Below are 23,673 nucleotides of genomic sequence, written 5' to 3' on the forward strand. Positions count from 1 at the left end.
GCCCGCCGGAGTCAGGCTGGGCCACGATAATGGCGGGAACACCCTCTGCTGTGAGTTTCCTCAGGACTCTGGAATGAGAGGAAGGGGAGGAAACAGATAAGGTAGGGCCAGGCCCGACCAGGAGAGAGGAACGCTGCAGTTGTGGTGGGACGAGTAGAGGTCCACTCCTGGAGCGCCCTAGAGGTTGCAGGTCACTGCAAACACCTCCGGATGTAGGGACCACTCGCTTTGGACGGCTGAGGACCAGCTGAGACAGACCACCTACCAGTTGAGTATGTCCGGAATGAAGATCGCTGAGATGGTCGGAAACTTGAGTTCCGCCCAGAAGGGAATTTCCCGAAGAACAAAGCAAAGATAGAATTGCCCTAGTCCCAACATATTGATGGGGATATGGGTTCTAGGGGGACCAAGGCCCCAGACCGGTCGGTCCTTGAATACACCTCCCCAGTCCAACAGACCGGCAGGAAGGAGCGCCCCTGAAAGGCAGGGGGAAACAAAGCCACCATAGAAGGGACCGACAAGACTGTCGAGAGAGAACGATCTTGCAGTCCAGAGACAAAGGGGACCTGTTCTACAGGAAGAGAATCACCAGTTGAAGAGGTCGGTGATGAAACTGGGTGAATGGCATGGCCTCCACGGCCACCAGCAACCAACCCAGGACAGTATGCTAAAGCGAATGGAAACTGGAGCAGGATGCCGAAGTTATCTGACTCCTGACAAGAGAGTCAGCCGAATGTCCGGCAGAGTCGAAAGCGGGCAGAGGGAGAGGTTGAACGTGTCACGATTAACCATCCAACCAAAGAGAAAACAAGGGTTGGAGGTTGAGACTAAGACTCCCCAGAGTCTGAGCCCTGGTTGGAGCTCTGATCAGGAGGTCGTCCAAAAAAGGAATCACTGAAACAACTCTTGTCCGTAACAGGGCTATCACAGGCGTCAGGTCCTTGGTAAGGACCCGCGGAGTAGTGGTCAGACAGAAAGGGAGAGCCACAATAGAAAATGGCCGTCCGGAACTGCAAAGCGGCAGTATCGCTGATGACCGGGAAATTTTGGAATGTGGAGGCAGGCATCCTTGATGTCCACCGAGGGAAAAAAAACTCAGAACGGAGAAACTCCGTCAGAAGATGCTGGTGGAGATGCTCGAGAACCAAGATTGGGCGAACAGCAACGCCCGTCTTGGGGACCACAAAGAGGATGGAATAAAAAAAAACTGAAAAAAAAAATTTCCCCTGAAGGAACAGTAACAATTACTCCCTGGATGAAAGGGAACTGGAACGCGCCCCGAAACGCCTCCGCTAGAGAGGAGGACCCGGGGGTCCGGGAAGAAAAAAAGCAGTCCCATGGAAGGGAGGCAAATTCGACCCTGTATCCATTGACTACAACATCCCTGACCCAGGAAACCGGAAAGTGCGTGTCCAGGTATCCCGGAAGAGTAAGACGACCAACCACCCGAGAAAAGTCGGCGGGTGGGGGCGACCCCTCAGGCCGAGGCAGGCCTACGGGTGTCTGCTGGGGCCACCAAACAGCTGGAACAGTTAGCCAACCTCCGGGATGGACAGGTCAGGAAGGAGGGAGCCCTCTCCCCGTGAAGGCGCCTGGCTGGACCTTTGATGGTACCAAAGGTCCGCATGACTGGAAGGAGGAGGACATCCGATGTAAAGTGGTTCTGCGAGCCTTATCCAGAGGTATAAGGAACTCTTTCCGCCCGTCGCCTCACTTCTTGCAGGCTATGTCCGCATTCCAGGCTATAAGCCACATGGAGCGAAGGAGGGCTACAAAGTAGTCTGTGGCAAAGGCAGCACAGCGGCTGCGCATGGAAGCAGAACCCAGAAAATCTCCGGCATAGGAGGCTAGGAGCACTAGTCTAGATAAATCCCCTGGAGGGATCCTGAATACTACCCTGGTGGAGTTGGGAGACCATACTGAAAGGGCATCTGACACCAAGGCAGAAGCAAAAGCAGGAAGAAAGGAAGAACCTGCTGTCTCAAAGGCAAATTTTGCCAAGGTCTCCACCTTCTTGTCCGCTGGAACCTGGAAGGCAGCCGCAAAAGCCAACGGCAAGACAGTCGCCTTAGAGAGGCGGGAGACCGGTAGATCCACAGTTGGAGAGGAGGTCCACCGAGCAATGAGGTCCTTTGCGAAGGGATACCGCGCTTGAACCTTCTTCATTTTCTGAAACTTTTAGTCAGGGTGCCTTCAGGAGGATTCCAGCAGGGCGTCAAATTCAGCGAGAGAGCTGAAAGTCTTGGGTGCCGGTCGGGCACGAAGAAAGGAGACTTCTGTAGACACGTCTGAAGTTCCTGGGTAAATTAGCTGGAAGGTGTCTCTTATGGCCGAAACCAATGAGTACACCACATGCACATGCGTGCAGCCCTCTGAGTTGGAGGCCGAATCAGAAACCTCATCCACAAGTTCTCCAGGTGAATGAGAACAAGGTGAGGCAGCCCTGGAAGAGGTCGGGCACGATGAAAGGCAACTTCTAGAGCCACGTCCGAAGTTCCTGGGTCCTCTAGATTAAAGGTGTCTCTTATGGCCAAAACAAATGAGTTCCCCGTGTCGGCAGAATCCAAGTGGTTCTCTTGCCGATTCGGAAACCTTCTCCACAAGCTCTCCAGGTGAATGGGAACTCGTTGAGGCGGCCCTAGATGAGGAAGAGACTGACCCGGAACGCGGCTCTGGAGAGCCAGAGCGGTGACTGCGGAAGCATCCTCTGGAAGAAGGACGCTTGTGATAAGCTGAGGTAGCGGGGCGAGACCTATGATGGGAACGCCCGTACCTGTCCGAAGACCCCGAAGATGATTCAGAGGAAACACCCCTATTACGCTTGCGAGAAGCGTAGGGAGAAGGGGAGCGAGTCCCCCCGGAGGGCCGACGGAGGGAGGACCTCTCCAAGGCAGTCACCACAGAACGGGAGACCTGCGCCAGTCGGATATACACTGTGAGAGGGAAGAAACCCAGGCTGAAGGGAAGGACGAACCCACCGGGTATGGTAGAACATCCCGGGTAGTAATAGCCGGGGGGTCTGGGGGAGCAGTGGTGCAGGCAGAACAAGTAGGTTCAGCAGAACCAGACATTTTTGTGTTACAGTTATTACAGGTGTAATAAGTAACTAAGGACCTAGCTATCTGTTTAGAGGAAGAAACAGTTCTGGGCACGGACATAGTAATAAAAAGGAAGTGTCTCACCCTGGTTTGTGTGCTGTGAGCAGAGAGAGGGAGAGAGAAAACGCTGGACCAATGGCCAGAGGGGGCGTGTCAATTACAAGGACACTTCTGATTGGCTCTGCAAACACCCTGCGCATGCACAGCGCTAATTGGAGGGGATTCGCGCCATCCTGAAAGGCTTCGGCGGCTCAGGGTGGGCGGAGCTAACGCGCACCGGGCCACCAAAGAAATAACCCAGCTAATGATGGCGAACGCCGTCGGCAGAACACTGCCGAAAACAAAAGTCAATGCGGCCGGGCTGAATGAGCGCCCGCCGAAGAGATACACACACATGCCGGCAATATATAAATGCCACTGCTCTAACCCCAATAAAAACTTTCCCCCATAGAGTAAAAAGGGAGGGAAGAACCCCTCCTGGCCAGTCCCATAAACCCTTATAGAAAAAAGGGTGTCTACAGCTGTTGAGAGTCCAGTACTTAAGAAAAAAGGGGGAAATATACTCACCTTAGTCAGAAGAACTTACCTAATGAAGTCTTCCTGATGAAGCCTTCAGCCAGCTTTTAGTCACCTGCATCATGCCGGGCTTGAAAAGCGAGACGAGCAGGGAAAAGTGGGTGACCCGGACCCGTGAGGTACAACCCCAGGTGCTGGCCGTTGGCGAGAGGGGGTTGACAGTACATCCACGATGTCTGTGCCCCCTCAATCGCAAATCGGGGAAAAAGTGAACGCTATGTTCCCGAGTCCCCAACTGAAAACAGGAAAATAAAAGGAAATAAGAAACTAAACATCCCTATCTGAAAAAAAAAAAAAAAGTTAGACCAAGTCTGGGGAGAACCCCAGACTAGTGTCCATCTCCTGCAGACACAAAGCTTAAACTGATTACCGCAGGCTCTGTAGGCGGGTATATCCTGCTGGGAGGAGCAGACTTTTTTGGTTTCCATAGTGTCAAGTCTCCTAGCAACAACAGCATATACCCAAGGTCTGTGTCCCCCAATGGAGCCAATGAGAAACAACTACTTTATGTTTGATGATGTTTTTATACTTACAGTAAGGGTGTGGCCATGGGGAGCAATGTGGCCGCCACATATGCTAATATCTTCATGGCCCCCCTTGAGGAGGATGTCGTCTTTGTATCCCACCACTTCAGACATGTTCTGGAGTGGTGGAGATACATAGACGACATCTTACTCATTTGGAAAGGGGGTGAGGAAGAGTTGAACAAATTTCATGAGTTTTTGAATACAGTTGATGAGAATTACAATATACGCATACCTTTTCAAATTGTACGGTCCAGTTTTTAGATATGTCGATTTCCATCATGGGCCACAGGTTGACAACTGATTTATACACTAAACCTACGGATTGTAATACTCTTTTACGTTTTGACAGTTGTCACCTGCGGGCCATGGTGGAATCCCTTCCATATAGTCAAACGCTTTGTGCCAAAAGGATAACGGATACAGATGTAAAATTGGATAAAGCCTTGGACAAAACGACTAAACAATTTAAACAGCGTGGGTGTCCAATAAGACTGATCGAGAGACAGAGATAAAATACAGAATGAGACTGATGGGGTGAGGATCAGAGACTTGACTAAAATTGAGAGACTACCGATAGTAACCACATACAATGAATACTCTTGCAAAATAGCTCAGATAATACAAAAATACTGGTATCTTATTAAGGATGGTTATCCCCAAATTAAAGCCTTTGATTTTCCCCCTCTAATGTCTTACCGGAGGGGTTCTAAACTAAGGGATCGAATAGTTAAAACCGATGTATCCATCAGACCTAAAACAACACAGAAATTTTTGACAGTTTGTAAAAAAAAAGGTTGCTTCCCTTGCTGCTCATGTGTGAGTTGTAGATACATCCAAAAAAGGTTCCGAATGTATTCACCCGACCACTAATAAGAAATATCAAATGAAGCACTATGTCACCTGTAGTTCAGACTACATTATCTATATCTTGTGCTGCCCTTGTTATATGCTGTACGTAGGAGAGACCACCTATGATTTAAGAACTCGCTTGAATCAACATAGATACTGCATATGCAAGGGCAGACAAGACTTACCAGTCTCAAAACACTTTACAGACCTTAAACATGCAGAGAAAGATCTCAGAGTAATGATTGTGGATCATGTGACAGGAACATGGTCCTAAAAAAAACTAGAATTAAAATGGATCTATAATCTTGATACTTTAAAACAAACAAGTTTAAATGTCTAATTTAAAACTTATCCAAGAATGTTTAAGAGATGAGGTTCCCTCGTGATGCTATGATGCTGTATGAAATATTTGCCCACATGATGTGAGACATCTTTATAACTCTCAAAACAGTCTCCGTCTCAAAACACTTTACAGACCTTAAACATGCAGAGAATGATCTGAGAGTAATAATTGTGGATCACGTACCCCACCCCCCTCAACCAGGAACAGGAACATGGTCCTAAAAAAACTAGAATTAAAATGGATCTATAATCTTGATACTTTAAAACCAAAAAGGTTTAAATGTCGCATTTAAAGCTTATCCAAGAATGTTTAAGAGATGAGGTTCCCTCGTGATGCTATGAAGCTGTGTGAAATATTTGCCACCATGATGTGAACAGAGTGAGTTTATAATAATTTATATTAGAATAATTTTTATAAAATTGATTATTTTTATATTTGTTATTTTCTCTCAGATATTCAACTCATCTATATGGACCTCTACACCACTGGCCAACATGCAGTTCTTTATTGAATTTTTTTTTAAATTGAAATCAGGATAGAGTCGGATTGTTGTAGGTATTTTATTTATTTGTTAATTTTCATTTTTTACACTTCAAGATGGCTGCCGGGTTTCACAGATGCGGTATATAAATCTGTCAGCGAAATCTCCCCGTACTGGGAGTCAACCACTCAGGATCCTACAAGTGGACGGGATGGCGGTGCCGTTTCAGGATCTGTTGTCCCGTTCATGCTGATATTGGCCGATTGGTGACCCTTTGGGCATCTATGGAAGCCATGAAATGGAAACCTACCTGTGATGGACTTTTGGAGACGCTGCGGTAATTAACAAGTTAAACTACCTGTGAATTCCCTGACTATATGCTTTAGCCCGCTTTGCAAATGGAGAAGGCTGAATGCCTGCACAATGATTTTTCACCCACGCTAACATGGTCTTCCCGTTTTACAAGTGCGTGCCAAGTACAGTGGTGAGTGTCCGCCCCAGTGTATGATTAATTTCAGCATTCATTTACAAATGTTTTTAATCAGCACTGCACTTTTCATGGATGGTTATGGTACTCTTCATACATATGCACCTTCATTTGTTCACTTTGCAATAATTGTGATTTTGCCTTTACGATCATTATGTATAATATGAAAAATTATGATATGCACTGTATTGTTTGATTGTGTAATATAATCGGCACTATTTAAGTACTCATGTTTGACTTACTGGTTATGCTTAAAAAAGGGGCGAGAGGCCGCAGAAACGTTGCACTTGTTTTCTGAGGACGGAATAAACACTGCACTTTATTTGAAAATTCTGTTGTGTGCTGCGATCCTTTCCATTGGATAGATAAATGTGGTAAAGTAATGTGGTGTATTTAAAGTGTTACACAACAAAATTAATACGTTTAAAATTGTCATCTTCTGACCCTTATAACTTTTTATTTTTCCCGAGTGTGGGCTGGTATGAGGGTTCATTTTTTGCGCTGTGATGTGAAGTTTTTATCACTGCCATTTTTGTTTTGATTGGACTTTTTGATCGCTTTTTATTCATTTTTTTCGTGCTATAAAAAGTTACCAAAAATACGCTATTTCGGATATTGGCATTTTTTTTGCGTGTACGCCATTGACTGTGTGGTTTAATTAACGATATATGTTTATAGTTCGGACATTTCCGCACGCGGGGATACCACATGTTTATATTTATTTACACAGTTTTTTTGTTTTTTATTTAAATGGGAAAAGGGGGGAGTGATTCTTACTTTTATTAGGGAAGGGGTTAATTCCTCATTAGAACATGCATTACATTGATTCCTAACAATCACCACGGTGTTCCCGATCAGCCCGACTGAGCTGCCGGGACACAATTTATTCAACTTTAGACCCGGCGATCAACTTTGATTGCCGCGTCGAAAAGGTTTAAAGCACACAGAACAACGATTGGTGCTGCATGCTATTAGCCCAGGGTCCCGCCGGGACCGATTTGCTGTGACCCCGCATTATAGACCGGGACCGGGCACAGGGTCGTACAGGTAAAACCTTAAGAGTTTAATACTATAAATATAGTATTCAAGTTCAAATGCCATTTAAAATAACAAATACCTGAATTGCCAGCTAGCACTTTATCAAGGCTGTTTTCCTTTGAATCAATAGCATGCTCATACGATGTAATTGTGTTTTCTGTAACTTTAAGATAATTGGTCTGCTCTTCTGTGTCTTTTATACAGGAATCAAGATTTTTGTATGCTTGATGTAAAGCCTCCATGTCACTGTTTGTGTACGGATTTGAAAATCCTTCAAAATATATACAAAAGAAAAACTAAAATAAGAAACCTTTGTAGCTTAGCAACAACATCAAAATAGTAGCACAGTCTAAATACTATAACATGTTATTGTTGTATCAAGTCTGAAATGAAATTATAATATAAAAGCTTGGTAACAAAAAGTTCTTCTGTAAAAGGACCTTTGGGGTAAAGAAGTTGCTTTATCATGCCAGGGCTATAACATGCCACTTAAAAGGGCAGAGGACTGGTTGATGCTAGTGGGTACACTGCTGCCATTCCTGCATGTCACTAGAAATGACAACCACTGAGACTGAAAGTGACGCTTGTAGACCAGAAGTTGTTAAGAAGCCCTTTCCTCCACATACAGCACTAACTTTCCACTTGAGGCATAGAGGCTAGGTGCAAGATGACATCCATGCCCTGAAAAGATGCTCCAGCACAACCAGCGCCACTACTCTAGGAGGAAGTCAATGCCTCAGTACCCACAGCTCAAATGAGGGGTTTTCTTAATATCTTATAAGGAGACATTTGTCATACGATATAGACATAAGTTAAAATTTATGGGGCAATACTGCTACATGGCAATCACTTAGGGGGACATTTATCAAGGGATTTAGTCAGGTTTTCTTTACTATAATTGTCGCAGAATTGTCGCAACTGCGACCATGTGTGTTTTCGTGTATTTGCTGAAGAACAAGAAAAGCAAGAAAAATCAAACTTCCTTAAGTAGTTAATTTTTCAAAATGGATTTGCTTTAGTCAGGTATTTATTAACTGCGACAGTCGCAGCTGCGCAATGAAAAGTCGCAACTGCCTTAAAAATTTACAAAATTTACTCCAGCTCCAACATGGAGCAGGAAAAGCTACTGCTGCCCGGGCTCCGACATACTTTCTCCCCGCTACCCTCACTTTGCTACAGGGACACTGCATTGATTTGCATCCCCCCCCTCTCACCTGCCAGCACCATACAACTCCCATTTGTCTGCTACCTGTTACAAGACTACAAGTCCCAGCATGCCCTTACAGTGAGGACACGCTGGGAGTTGTAGTCTTGTAGCAGCGGGCGCTGAGCGGCGCGGGCTGGCCGGAGACAAGGGGGGGGGATGTAGATCAGTGTCCCCATCATTATTAAGTGAGGGTAGCGGGGAGGCCGTATGAGGAGCCCGGGCGGCTGCACTGTAATGTCCTTATAACATATACCGGCGCCGCAGACTCCTAAATCCCCGGCTGTCATTTCACATTTCCCGCTGGGTCCTGTGATTTTGCCAGGACCAGCAGCCAATCACAGGACCCGACCGGAACAGTGACATGATTAGGGGATATAGGACTCTGTCAGGGGGGGGGGGGGTCCGTCAGCATACACCCCCCCCCCCCACCGGCCTTCACCTGCGATGTGCCCGTCTGTAAACCCCCCCCCCCGGCCTTCACCTGCACTGTTCCCGGCCTCCGCCTCCGCCCCCACCAGCACCCCTCTACTCCACCCCAGCCCCCCCGGGCTTCACATGCACTGTGCCCGGTCTCCGCTCCCACATCTTCGGTTGCGCCGGCCTGACGTCCCTCCGTCAGTGACGTCACTCGCAGGGCGCCCGGAGAGAAGGAGCGCTGCGCTGGATGGGTGAGCGTGTGTGTCTGTCTCTATCTCTGTCTGTGTGTGACTGTCTGTGTGTGACTGTCTGTGTGTGACTCTCTTTGCAGGACTACAACTCCCAGCATGCCCTTACTGTAAGGACATGCTCGGAGTTGTAGTTGTACAGTGCAGGCGAATGACAAGCTTGTCCCCTGCCCCCAGCTGCAGGACTACAACTCCAAGCATGTCCTTACTGTAAGGGCATGCTGGGAGTTGTAGTCGTGCGGGGCGGGAGATGTGCTAGCAGGTGATAATAAATGTACTAACCCATTTTTTGTTTTTTCTTCTCATTTCAGATCCGTGTATCCTGTGGACTCCTCAGGATTCGGTGGACTACTTCGATGACCAGCGATTTTCTTTGTTTGATTTTAATAAAATGGTTAACGAGGGCTTGTGGGGGAGTGTTTTTTGCAATAAAATTTTTTTTTAAACCTGTTGTGTTTTTTCCTTACTTTACTTGACAAGCTTAGTAGTGGAAGCTGTCTTACAGACGGAGTCCATTACTAAGCCGGGCTTAGCATTAGCAAAAAAAACAGCTAGCGCTAACCCCCAATTATTACCCCGGTACCCAACACCACAGGAGTGCCGGGAAGAGCCGGTACCAACAGGCCCGGAGTGTCAAAAATGGCGCTCCTGGGCCTAGGCAGTAACAGGCTGGCGTTATTTAGGCTGGGGAGGGCCAGTAACAATGGTCCTCGCCCACCCTGGTAACGTCAGGCTGTTACTGTTTGGTTGGTATTTGGCTGAGAATAAAAATATTGGGGACCCTATGAGTTTTTTTTTTTTTAAATAAATAATTAAATATATATAAAAAAATAAAAAAACACATAGGGTCCCCCCTATTTTTATTCTCAGCCAAATACCAACCAAACAGTAACAGCCTGACATTACCAGGATGGGCGAGGACCATTGTTACTGGCTGTGGTGTTAGGTACCGGGGTAATAATTGGGGGTTAGCGCTAGCGGTTTTTGTGGCTAACGCTAAGCCCGGCTTAGTAATGGACTACGTCTGTAAGACAGCTTCCACTACTAAGCCTGTCCAGTAAGTTAAAAAAAATAATAATAATAAAAAATAAAAAAAATAAAAAAACAGGTTTAACATCAAGCAAAGAAAAACGCTGGTCGTCGAAGTAGTCCACAGGATACACAGATCTGTAGAAGTAACAAAAAAAATGAGTAAGTACATTTAGGGAGAAAAAACTGCGTTAAAAATTTAATAAACTAGGGATCGACCAATATCGTTTTTTTAGGGCCGATACCGATAACTTATACCGATATTCCGGTATAAGTTATCGGCTATTTACCCCCCCCCACCGCTGCAGATCATTAATTTACAGCGGGAGCTTTGAATCAATGAACTGCAGCGGCTTTTGCGGTGCCATAGACCGCCGCCGCCACCCGCTTCTCTCCCCCTGCCTGTCCCCCCCGCTCAGCTCCACGCCCCCTACCGCACCGCATCGCACCCCCCACCGCATCGCCCCGGCCCCATTGCCTCCCCCATCCCCGGTTTTATAATTACCTGTTCCCGGGGCCCGTGGTCCACTCTACATCTGGCTCCGGTGGCGTCCTCCTGAGATGTCACTGTGCGCACTGATGGTGACGTCACTGCGCACAGCGTAACGCAGGACGCAGCAGGAGCCAGAAGTAGCGTTGACCCCTGGGCCCCGGGAACAGGTAATAATAAAACCGGGGATGGGGGAGGCAATGGGGCCGGGGCAGTACGGTGGGGGGTGCGACGCGGTGCGGCAGGTTGGTGGGGGGGGGGGGGCGGGGCATTATCGGCAAGGTAATTGCCGATACCGATAATGGCCAAAATCGTGATTATCGGCCAAACCGATAATCGGTCGATCCCTATAATAAACACACACACACACATTATATATATATATATATATATATATATATATATATATATATATATATATATATACACACACATACACATACATACATACACACACATTTTTTTTCAAAGCTGCAAAGTGGTAGTCAGTGGTAGTTCTGTAGTCATTATTTGGTTTTTGCTCATATGTGCTAAAAAAAAATGGTATTTAAAAGTGATTTCTTGGTTTTTGCTCATGTAAGCCAAATTTATCAACCCCCTGTGATAGTATGATAAATATGTCATACATAAGCAAAAAAAATAGCAAGAAAAAAAATGACTACAGAACTTGCTTACAAAAGCAATGATGATAAATGTCTCCGTTAGCCTTTATTTACCCTTGCATCATGGCTTTCACTCATAACACATTGGTTATGATGCTCTGCCAGATCTATTGTACCACAGAAATCGCTAACTTACAATGGGTTTTGTCCAAATGTCTATCGTTTTGACAGGAAGCATAGTGCTGCATGCAAAATTATACCCCAGATAAAATCTATCAGAATTGGCAACAGAACCACCAACACAACTGTAAAGAGAGTCTAACTGATTTTCACTTTATGTAGCATGGAGACATATAACTAATTTATCTTTTTTGTTGATTTTCAAAACAAAGCTTCAACAAAGAGGGACCTTTTATATAGTCATCAATAACAAAAAGCATAATGTATAGCAAACAAATCAGTATGGCTTTTTGGCCAGGTAAAACCCCATTTAATGGTGGTGACACTAAATGTAATAGTTTAGTAAGGACTGTAACCCACCTGTGCCCATTGCTTCATTTGTCCCTTGGGGCATAACAGATTCCGTTTCATCCTGTGTTTGCTGCAAAATCTTTTGAGTGTCTATTGTTGAATCCATTGAGTCGATCAGCAAAACTAAAAAGAATTGATTTACATTAGAATTAAAACCATTCAACAGTTAAACATAACAGTCTGTGTTAAAAAAGAACTCTGGAATTTTTAGCATGCGCTGCACTATATAGGACAGAAAAAAAAATGGATAAAGAGGCACTTAAAAATTTTTTCGTGACATTTTTGTGCAGAGCCATTACTATTTTGGTAGCTAAGATATAAATTATTGAATGTTAAAATTGAGAAAAGTGCCTTCTACTGCCAAAAACATCTGCTTGTCAGCATTAGGACAGTTAACCCATTAACCCCTTAATGACGCAGGGTATTTTCCGTTTTTGCATTTTTATTTTTTCCTCATCCCCTTCTAAAAATCATAAGGCTTTCAATTTTGCACCTAAAAATCCATATTATGGCTTATTTTTTGCGCCACCAAATCTACTTTGCAGGGACATTAGTCATTTTACCCAAAAATCCACGGAAAAAATGCCATTTTGTAAATTTTGGGGGCTTCCGTTTCTACGCAGTGCATATTTTGGTAAAAATGACACCTTATCATTATTCTGTAGGTCCATACGGTTAAAATGATACCCTACTTATATAGGTTTGATTTTGTCGTACTTCTGGAAAAAATCATAACTACATGCAGGAAAATGTATACGTTTAAAAATGCCCTCTTCTGACCCCTATAACTTTTTTATTTTTCCGCGTACGGGGTGGTATGAGAGCTCACTTTTTGCGCCGTGATTCAACGTTTTTTATTGGTATCATTGTTGTTTTGATTGGACGTTTTGATCGCTTTTTATTCACTTTTTTATGGTATAAAAAGTGACCAAAAATGCGCTATTTTGGACTTTTGAATTTTTTTACGTGTACGCCATAGACGGTGTGGTTTAATTAATGATATATTTTTATAGTTCGGACATTTACACACGCGGTGATACCACATACCGTATTTATCGGTGTATAACACGCACTTTTTAGGCTAAAATTTTTAGCCTAAAGTCTATGTGCGTGTTATACGCCGATACACCCCCAGGAAAGGCAGGGGGAGAGAAGCCGTCGCTGCCCGCTTCTCTCCCCCTGCCTTTCCTGGGGTCTAGAGCCCTGCTGCCAGCCCTTCTCTCCCCCTGGCTATCGGCGCCGCTGCCCGTTCTGTCCCCCTATCGGTGCCGGCGCCCCATTGTCGGCGCCGATAGCCAGGGGGAGAGAAGCGGCGCTGACAGCCAGGGGGAGAGAAGGGGCAGCGGCACCCATTGCCTCCCCCCATCCCCGGTTGCATAATTACCTGTTGTCGGGGTCAGGTCCACGCTGCTTCAGGCCTCCGGTATGCGTCCCCTGCGTCATTGCTATGCGCTGCACGGCGCATGATGTCAGTGCGCCGCGCCGTGCAGTGCATAGCAATGACGCAGGGGACGCACACCAGAGGCCTGAAGCAGCGCGGACCCGACCCCGGCAACAGGTAATTATGCAACCAGGGATGGGGGGAGGCAACGGGGCAGCGGCGCCGGCAATGGGTGCCGCTGTCCCTTCTCTCCCCCTGGCTGTCGGCGTCGCTTCTCTCAGGGGGACAGAACGGGCAGCGGCGCCGATAGCCAGGGGGAGAGAATGGCCGGCAGCAGGGCTCTAGACCCCAGGAAGGGCAGGGGGAGAGAAGCCGGCAGCGACGGCCTCTCTCCCCCTGCCTTTCCTGGGGGTGTATCGGGGTATACACGCGCACACACGCACCCTCATTTTACCATGGATATTTGGGTAAAAAACTTTTTTTACCCACTATCCTTGGTAAAATGAGGGTGCGTGTTATAGGCCGGTGTGTGGTATACCCCGATAAATACGGTATGTTTATTTTTATTTACACTGTTTTTTTTTTTTTTAATTGGGAAAAGGGGGGTGATTCTGACTTTTATTATGGAAGGGGATAAATGATCTTTATTAACACTTCATTTTCTGCAGTATTATAGCTCCCATAGGGGGCTATAACACTGCACACACTGATCTTCTACACTGATCACTGCCTGGTAATAGCCGGGCATTGATCAGCGTTATCGCCGCTCGACTGCTCCTGCCTGGATCTCAGGCACGGAGCAGTCATTCGGCGATCGGACAGCGAGGAGGCAGGTAGGAACCCTTTAGCTGTCATGCAAGCTGTTCGGGACACCGCGATTTCATCGTGCAGGTCCCGAACAGCTCCACTGAGTTAACCGGCAACTTTTACTTTCACTTTAGACGCGACAATCAACTTTAATTGCCACATCTGAAGGGTTAATACCGGCATCACCGCGATCGGTGATGTCCGGTATTAGCCGCGGGTCCAGGCCGCTGATGGCCGCCGAGACTGACGTTATATGACGCGGGGTCAGCGTGTGACCACGCGTTCTATCCCGGGAGCCCGCTCATGATGTATGCATACGTCATATAGCGGGAAGAGGTTAAGGACTCAGCCCATTTTCACATTAAGGACTCAAAACAATCTTCGTTTTTGCACTTTCGTTTTTTCCTCCAAATCTTCTAAAAATCACAACGCGTTCAATTTTGCACCTACAAACCCATATAAGGGCTTGTTTTTTACGTCACCAATTGTACTTTGTAATGACATTACTTATTTTATAACACTCTGCAGCGAAACAAAAAAAAAAAATTATTTGTGGCGTGAAATGAAAAAATAACAAAAAACGCCACTGTTAATTTTTAGGGCTTCCGTTTCTACGCAGTGCACTTTTCAATAAAAATGACACATTATCTTTATTCTGTAGGTCCATACGGTTACAGGGATACCCAATTTATGTAGGTTTTATTTATAACTACATGCAGCAAAATTGGATGATGTTTATAAATAATAAATAATGTTTAAAACTCATCTTCTGACCCCTATAACTATTTGATTTTTCCGCGTATGGGGCTATATGAGGGCTTATTTTTTGCGCTGTGGTCTGTAGTTTTTATCAGTACTGTTTTGATGGGAATTTATGATATTTTATTAATATTTTTATGGTATATGAAGTGACTAGAGATGAGCGAACTTACAGTAAATTTGATTCGTCACGAACTTCTCCGCTCAGCAGTTGATGACTTTTCCTGCATAAATTAGTTCAGCTTTCCGGTGCTCCGGTGGGCTGGAAAAGGTGGATACAGTCCTAGGAGACTCTTTCCTAGGACTGTATCCACCTTTTCCAGCCCACCGAAGCACCTGAAGGCTGAACTAATTTACGCAGGAAAAGTCATCAACTGCCGAGCCGAGAAGTTTGTGACGAATCGAATTTACTGTAAGTTCGCTCATCTCTAGAAGTGACCAAAAATTCACAATTTTGGACTTTTTTTTTACATGGGGGCTTATTCTCATGATGAGGAGGCAAGTGAGGACCCTCCCGTCATCCTCGTCCAGTAAGTTGATCAGGACATTGCGATTCTATGGCGATAGTCCCGATCGGCTCCATTGAGCTTCTGGGATAGTTTTACTTTCAGTTTAGACGCCGCAATCAACTTTTATCGCAGCGTGTAAAGGGTTAATGCTGGGCATCGGTCCAATCAGCAGTGCCCGACATTAGCCGTGGGTCCTGGCTGCCTGTAGCAACTAGGACCCGCGGGGTTTTACCCGTTCTCCGCTCGTGAGAACAGTTTAAACCTCTTTAGCGGGATCAGGGCGCACACGTACGCCCTGCGTCCTTAACTAGTTAAAATAGCCATGCTTACTTCTATTAAGTGTACCAATTAATATTTATAGCGTACCTATACTTTTAAAAGAGTTTTAGAATTCTGCATAGTTTGATATATTAATCCTTCAGAGTGGTGAGTTGATTTCAGTGCTGTTAAACTCCTGAGGTCCCCACCATGGTGCACAGCTACTTCTCATTCTCTCGTTTTCAGAAAGGGGGGTGGGGGTGGTTGGGGGGGCCGAACTGGACAGTTTGCCAGCAATACACACACAAGGACTTCCTTTCAATTACTTGTCTGGCCATTGACATGACAGCACCGATCCCTTATACAGTACACTACATGTCAGTTGGAGGGGATGGGGCGTTATACTTTATGAATGGTCACAAATTATAGCAAAGCCTTGATTGTCCCTTTCAGTCACATCATGAAACCTGTAGAAGAGAGTGCAGGTACACACAGCCTAGATTGGCTGCAACTGGCACTAGCTAAGCCCATTAAATTACAATAGGGGTAATCCATGTGTGGATTTGCTGGCACATCAAGAGCAGAAATCTAAAGGCATATTTTAAGTTATTGTCCAATGTGAATATTGAAACATGGTAGGTGAACTATTACACTCTGTTCACACTGGTGTGGTACTGCGTGGCGGCTGCTCCCGCCGTGGCGCAGTGTCTGCGTGGGGGGGGGGGGGGCGTCCCGTGGGCTGGTTCGAGTGGCAATTGGGGCTGCTCGGTCAGCGGGTCGTTCCCCTCCCGTGGGCACTGGTGTCGCGGCGGTGGTGGTTGCCGCGTGGTGCCGCGCCATTTTATGCTAGGGATGTTAGGGACCCACCACATCCAGGTGGCCGTGACGAGGCTGGCGGGCTTCATGCACTTTATGATCATAAAGTGCACAAACGACCTGTTTGTTTTATATATATTGCTGAGAAGCGTTAGATCATTAGTGCATTTTGTGGATGTGCGACCATGTAGTTTTTTTTTTTGTCTCTGTATCCACATTTTTGCATTCTCCTCTCCGTTTTTTTGCTTTTGCTTGGTCTGCACTTCACCTTGCACATATAAGTTGAGCAGGAAGTGCTCTAGGGCCCCTCCCTTCCTGGCTTGGCTTCCAGTCTCTGGCTGGAGGCACATGGTAGGTGAACTATTAAACTCTGTGCACACTGGTGTGGTACTGCGTGGTGGCTGCTCCTGCCGTGGCGCCGTATCTGCGTGGGGGGGGGGGGGGACCCGTGGGCTGGTTCGAGTGGCATTTGGGGCTGCTCGGCCAGCGGGTCGTTCCCCTCCCGTGGGCACTGGTGTCGTGGCGGTGGTGGTCGCCGCGTGGTGCCGCGCCATTTTATGCTAGGGATGTTAGGGACCCGCCACATGCAGGTGGCCGTGATGAGGCTGGCGGGCTTCATGCACTTTATGATCACAAAGTACACAAACGACCTGTTTGTTTTATATATTTTGATGAGAAGCGTTAGATCATTAGTGCATTTTGTGGATGTGCGACCATGTCGTTTTTTTTGTCTCTGTATCCACAATATTAAAACATGATTAACAATAATATGGGATTTACATATTACTGTAGGTATGCATATTCATAACCCATCATTATTAAACATTTCTGTTGTCATTTAGTCTTAGCACTCCAGGAAAAATAAACACACTTACTTTTGCATACATGCCACCTAATTATCAAATAGTCGCACGACCTTGATAAATAACGTAAGCAAACCCTGGGAAACCTGCTTACAAAAGCATTTTGTAAAGCAGATAATTTTTCTCTTATGTTAATCTACCCTTTATTACCAGTAGCGTTGCTAGAGAGTGACTGGGATAGGGGGCGTACCGCATCGGGTGATACCCTGACTGGCCGGCCTGTCACTAAATAGCTGCACTCCAACTATCCTGCAACAACCCCTCCACCCTCCTCAGAAATGAAAAAATATTAAAAACATACTATGCCGAACCATGAATATCCGTACAGTGGTCCCTCAACATACGATGGTAATTCGTTCCAAACGACCCATCGTTTGTCGAATCCATTGTATGTTGAGGGATCCGTGCAATGTAAAGTATAGGAAGTTATACTCACCTGTCCCCTCTGCTCCGGACCGCATTCTCACCGCTCCCGATGCTGTCCCAGGGGCTCCCGATGCTGTCCCGCTGCTCCGGCGTCTTCTTCGGGATCCTCCGGCTTCTTCCGCATCTTCTGCAGGGTCCGGGCCTCGCTTTCTGGTGACATTATTACGCTGCTGCGCCGGCACGGCGTTACCCACCGCAAAATGTGCATGAAAATGTATTACTATGGAGGTTTCTTTTTTTTAAAGGGTAGCTCCCACCATCCTATTTTATTTTCTGTCCCTGCCTATTGCCAATCTATCCCTAACCCCCTCCCTGCTTTTAATTTTTATTATATTAAAAATAACTTTTTTTCTGTCTGGTAGTGTGCTCACTACCAGGCAGACTTCCCCAGCAGGCACCATGTCACTAATGCCTGCTGGGGGTGGGACTTCCGCCCTTAGTTTATCTACACAGGGTGCCTCCAGCTGTCTCACCACTACAACTCCCAGCTTGCCCTGACATCTATTAGCTGTCAGGGCATGCTGAGAGTTGTAGTAGTGAAACAGCTGGAGGCACCCTGTGTAGATAAACTATAAGTTAGTGCCATGCCCCTCCCCACCAAACCCCGTTCCCTCCATCACTAAGCCCCCCCGCCCCCCCCCCCCCCGCATGCCCCATTCCCTCCATTACAAACCCCCCGCCCGCATACCCAGTTCCCTCCATTATAGTTACCGGCAGCGGGTGTGCAGGGACAGCAGCGGCGGCGACGAGGTGGCGGTGATGTGCGGGAGGAGTGGCCTCCCAGCCAGTGGCCGGAGAGCCAATGCGCTCATTCCCGCCTGTCTGATTGCCAGGCAGGGAGCGAGAGCAGCCTACATGAAAAAGGACTGATTGCCAGGCTAAAATCAGCCTTTTTTCAGGCGTGACGTCACGCCAGGCTGCAGCCGGCCACTAGGAGGGAGACCCCTAGTGGCCGGTTTTCAAATGTAAATTACACCCTTATAATAAAAAAAATAAAAATAATGAAACTATACTAGAGATATGTTGTAGTACATATGTACTAAAACATATTAAAAAAAAAGTTGGTGACAGTGCCCATTTAAGGAAAAAATTTTGTGCCACATATGGGTTATTTACATAGTCTGTAAAAATTCTTCCACAATTATTTTGTGCCTTATTCTATTTTAACACAACATTTTTTAATTTAGTGGGTACGCCAGCATGTACGTGTCCTAAAATTAACAAGGTGTGCAGTGTGTATTTACAGCCTTAAAATTAATAGTTATTAGGTATATAATTACCGTATTTATCAGCGTATAACACGCACTTTTTAGGCTAAAATTTTTAGCCTAAAGTCTATGTGCGTGTTATATGCCGATAAGCCGCTGCAGTTCAATTATTTAAAGCGGGCGCTTTAAATCAATGAACTGCAGCAGCTTTGCAGGTGCAGAGACAGCCAGCACTGCCGGCTTCTCTGCCCCTGCCTGTCCTGGGGTCTAGAGCCCTGCTGCCGGCCCTTCTCTCCCTCTGACTATCGGTGCCGGCGCCCCATTACCGGCGCCGATAGCCAGGGGGAGAGAAGCGGCGCCGTCAATGGGGCAGCGGCGCCGACAGCCAGGGGGAGAGAAGGGGCAGCGGCACCCACTGCCGGCGCCGCTGCCCCGTTGCCTCCCCCCATCCCCAGTTGCATAATTACCTGTTGCCGGGGTCGGGCCCGCGCTGCTTCAGGCCTCCGGTGTGAGTCCCCTGCGTCGTTGCTATGCGCTGCACGGCGCGGCAATGGGTGCCGCTGCCCCTTCTCTCCCCCTGGTTGTCGTCCCTGCTGCCCCATTGCCGGCGCCGGCACCGATAGTCAGGGGGAGAGAACGGGCAGCGGCGCCGATAGCCAGGGGGAGAGAAGCGGCGGCAGCAGGGCTCTAGACCCCAAGGAAGGCCGGGCGAGAGAAGCGGGCAGCAACGGCCTCTCTCCCGCTGTCTTTCCTGGGGGTGTATCAGGGTATACACACGCACACACATGCACCCTTCATTTTACCATGGATATTTGGGTAAAAAACTTTTTTTACCCAAATATCCTTGGTAAAATGAGGGTGCGTGTTATAGGCTGGTGCGTGGTATACCCCGATAAATACGGTAATTTTTTCTATAATTAACATTAATGTAGTAGCTTTGTTTCATGATGCAGAACAAGAACAGTTGTTAAAGTGGGTGTTAATGTCCTTTTCTGCGGACGTATGCACTTTCTGTAAGCCAGGTTGGACCTGGAATACATATGCGACTTAAAAGGAGATGCAACTTTTTTTCTTCATAAATAGTGACTATTGCATTTGATAAATACGGTACATTACCACTGCAAAGTAAAAAATAATAATAATTACTACGTGAGAAAATTTCAGAAATGTGCTTTGGAATAAGCAAATATCAAAAAGTTGCAGCATGTATAGAAAAGCTGCATGTGTGCAAGTACGTGCGACTTTTTTATGCAAAAAAAAAAAAATGTAAATCTACTACGGAGCTTGATAACTCTCCTTTTATATTATGAACTACACTAATTTCACAGCCACTGTAGCATAGTCAAATAAAATAACTAAAATCCTGGAATACCCCTTTATAACTCTTGCCTGGTTTTGTTAAATTAACCCATTGAACTGGTGATAAGGTAATTTTAGTGCTATCACTGTTACTTAAGCTGCTGAGAGCACCCCTCCATGGTGGACAGCTTTTTTGCACTCTTTCTATTTCAGAGGGGGGGCGGGGCTCTCTGCTTTCACTCCCTCATGCTTTTGTTGCATTTAACAGTTTGAAATGGAATAAAGTTACTGCAATCCAGTCCTATATGGCAAGTGCTCCTTGCTTTTCTTTATTACTTGATGTATCTGCCAGACTTGTTACGAGTAGCCAGAGTACGGAGTTTGGGTTGTCTCTGCAGCCTAGTGTTATGACATGGGACCACAGTGACACAGTACCACTAAGCAGTCCTGGTATTAATGTTCGGTTTTATGCCATTTATTCATTGTAGCAGTTACCAAATGTGCTCTGTGCTTGAGGGACAGAGCCGTCTCTGTCCCTCTCTCAAGCACAGAGCACATTGATAAGCCTCGCCCACACCTCCTATAATCCATCTTGCTGTAGCTGGTACTAGAGGCAGTTTTCTTCTAACAATAGGTAGTGGACTACAAATTGCAGAGAAAGGAGACATCCAGCAGCCAAGACTTTAGAGCTGTCTTCTGCGGTAAGGAGAATTTTTTTTAAAAACATAGTGATTTACACATATTTTACAGATCACGTAAGCCATCAGCGGAAAGCTGTTTGAAACAACAGTGACTATTTATAAATATCTTACCCATGATCATTTACTCACCTTTATCAAGCATTCCATGTTTCACTTCTGCATAATGTGTCTTAAAACAAAAGAAAGAAATATTTTAAAATAATTATTTTCAAAAATTGCTAAAATAATCCATAGTACAGAAATAGTGTTTCCATGAAAATCTTAAATTATGGATTGTACACAAAAGGAACAGATTTACCACTGAAAATGCTCAGAATTCTGGCATAAACCCTTCTACACCTTACCTAAAAAAGAGGCATTAATTATCACTACAGAGGACGAGGCTTAAATGTAAAATCATGAGCTAAATACGTGCCACACCTATGACACACAATTCTGGCATAAAGTAGGCAAACCTATGCATCAGAGATTTATTAACAGCACAAGCTACATTGATAAATAGGTCACATTTGAAGACTGTCCATCCTAATTTTCACTGTCCAAAATTGGACAGTTTTAAAAGGGAAACTAACAGAACAATCCCACTAACCTTAATAAACAGGTGGTTAGGGTGAGTGATCCCGAGTAAAGCAATGTATTTTTTACCCCATTCTGTTCAGTTGTTCCCAAGATATAGCACAATCTTGCAATAATGCAAATTAACTCTTTACTGCACTGGAGGTGGGTTTGAAGACTATTTGCACCTCTGACACCAGCCATTGGTCCTGTTTGCGACGCCCCACTTGTTAAGGATAAGAAGATAAATATATTGATGAGCAGAGCAGCACAAACTAGACCCAGGGGACTGCATCAGAGTTGCAGTCTTCAAACCCACCTCTAGTGCAGTTTAAAGTAAAAGGAGAACCGTGACGCAAAACTGTTTCCAGGCTGTGCCCGGGCTGCAAAAAAACAAACAAAAAAAAAACACATTTAAACTACCCTTCCTACGTTCCCCCCGTTGCGCCCATATCGGTGCCCCATTCCTCCGGCACTGCTCGGCTCCCTGCTTCTTAGGCTCGGAAGGTCACACTGCAATCAGCGTATCCCCAGCCGCAGCAATATCCCACCTCGGCCGGTGATAAGCTGAGCGTACTGTCATGTAAGGAGCCCGAGCAGCAGGGAGAAGACGGGGACTGAGGAATGGGACGCCGATATCGGCGCAACAGGGGAATGTAGCAAGATGACTTAAAGTTAGTTTTTGCGGCCCGGGCACAGGAGAAGTTAAAAGTTTTGCGCCACAGTCCAATTTAAATATTGCAAGATTATGCTATATTTCGGGAACATTTGAACTGACTGGGGTAAGGAATACATTGTTTTACTCAGAATTAAACCAACACAAAGAGGCTGAGTGGGGAGTTGTGTGTGCAGAGGCGGAAGGCTCAGGTTGGGGAACAGTGCTCTAATGTAGTGTTTTCCAACCACTATGCATTCATCTGTTGTAAAACTACAACTCCCAGCATGCCTGGACAGCCAAAAGTAATAATGTAACGTGTGCACCAAAATCTTTGTGCCATTTGGGCCATGCCACTCTGACATGAAACCACACCCCTTTATGGGCTGAGAGAGACGAATGTTATCAATGTTATCAAAAACTCATAATAAATAGGGCCCAAGTCACATAAGCCAGTTTTTTGGCACACATTGCATCCAATTTCTGCATTTGCAATAGTAAATGTGCCACTTTTTTTTTTCCACTAAAATGGTGGTTTTCCCCCAAATTTTACATTTTTGCAAAGGGTTATAGGAGAAAATGCCACCCAAAATTTGTAACCCCATCTCTTCTGAGTATGGAAATACCCCATGTGTGGACGCCAAGTGCTCATCTGGCGCACTACAATGCTCAGAAGAGTAGAAGTCACATTTGGCTTTTGGAAAGCAAATTTTGCTGAAATGGTTTTTGGGGGGCATATCGCATTTAGAAAGCCCCTATGGTGCCAGAACAGCAAAAAAAAAAAAAACAACACATGGCATACTATTTTGGAAACTACACCCCTCAAGGAACGTAACAAGGGGTACAATGAGCCTTAACACCCCACAGGTGTTTAATAAATTTCCGCTAAAGTTGGACAGGAAAATACATTTTTTATTTTTTTCACTAAAATGCTGATGTTACAACAAATTTTTCATTTTCACAAGCGGTAATTGGAGAACGAGCCTCAAAATGTGTAACCCCATTTCTTCTGAGTATGGAAATACCCCATACGTGGATGTAAATTGCTCTGCGGGCAAACTACAATGCTCAGAAGAGAAGGAGTGCCATTGAGCGTTTGGTTGGAATCGAAGTCATGGGCCATGTGCGTTTACAAAGCCCCCTGTGGTGCCAGTCGACCCCCCCTCCCCCCACATGTGACTCCATTTTGGAGACTACACCCCTCACAGAATTTAATAAGGGATGCAGTGAACATTTACACCCCACTGGCGTTTGACAGATCTTTGGAACAGTGGGCTGTGCAAATTTAAAATTTTATTTTTCATTTTCACAGACCACTGTTCCAAAAATCTGTCAGACACCTGTGGGGTGTAAATGCTCACTGTTCCCCTAATTACATTACGTGAGGGGTGAAGTTTCCAAAATGGGGTCACATGTGGGGGGGGTCCACTGTTCTGGCACTATGGGGGCTTTGTCAACAAACATGGCCTTTCATTTCAGACACATTCTCTCTCCAAAATCCCAATGGCGCTCC

General features: G+C 45.9%; 1 protein-coding gene across 10 annotated transcripts in view; it reads right to left on the reverse strand.

Moving 5' to 3' along the window:
- CEP162 (centrosomal protein 162) overlaps positions 1–23,673 on the reverse strand; it is a 179,415-nt gene that overhangs the window by 104,482 nt on the left and 51,260 nt on the right. For all 10 annotated transcript variants that reach the window (XM_056566001.1, XM_056566006.1, XM_056566002.1 and 7 more), the window contains 3 exons: positions 21,080–21,119; positions 11,933–12,046; positions 7,479–7,670 (listed from right to left, as the gene is read on the reverse strand). In XM_056566001.1, the coding sequence (XP_056421976.1) occupies positions 7,479–7,670; positions 11,933–12,046; positions 21,080–21,119 (346 nt within the window). The remainder of the gene's footprint in view (positions 1–7,478; positions 7,671–11,932; positions 12,047–21,079; positions 21,120–23,673) is intronic.

The sequence above is a fragment of the Hyla sarda genome, chromosome 3 (genome assembly GCF_029499605.1).
Source record: "Hyla sarda isolate aHylSar1 chromosome 3, aHylSar1.hap1, whole genome shotgun sequence".
NCBI classification, from domain to species: domain Eukaryota; kingdom Metazoa; phylum Chordata; class Amphibia; order Anura; family Hylidae; genus Hyla; species Hyla sarda.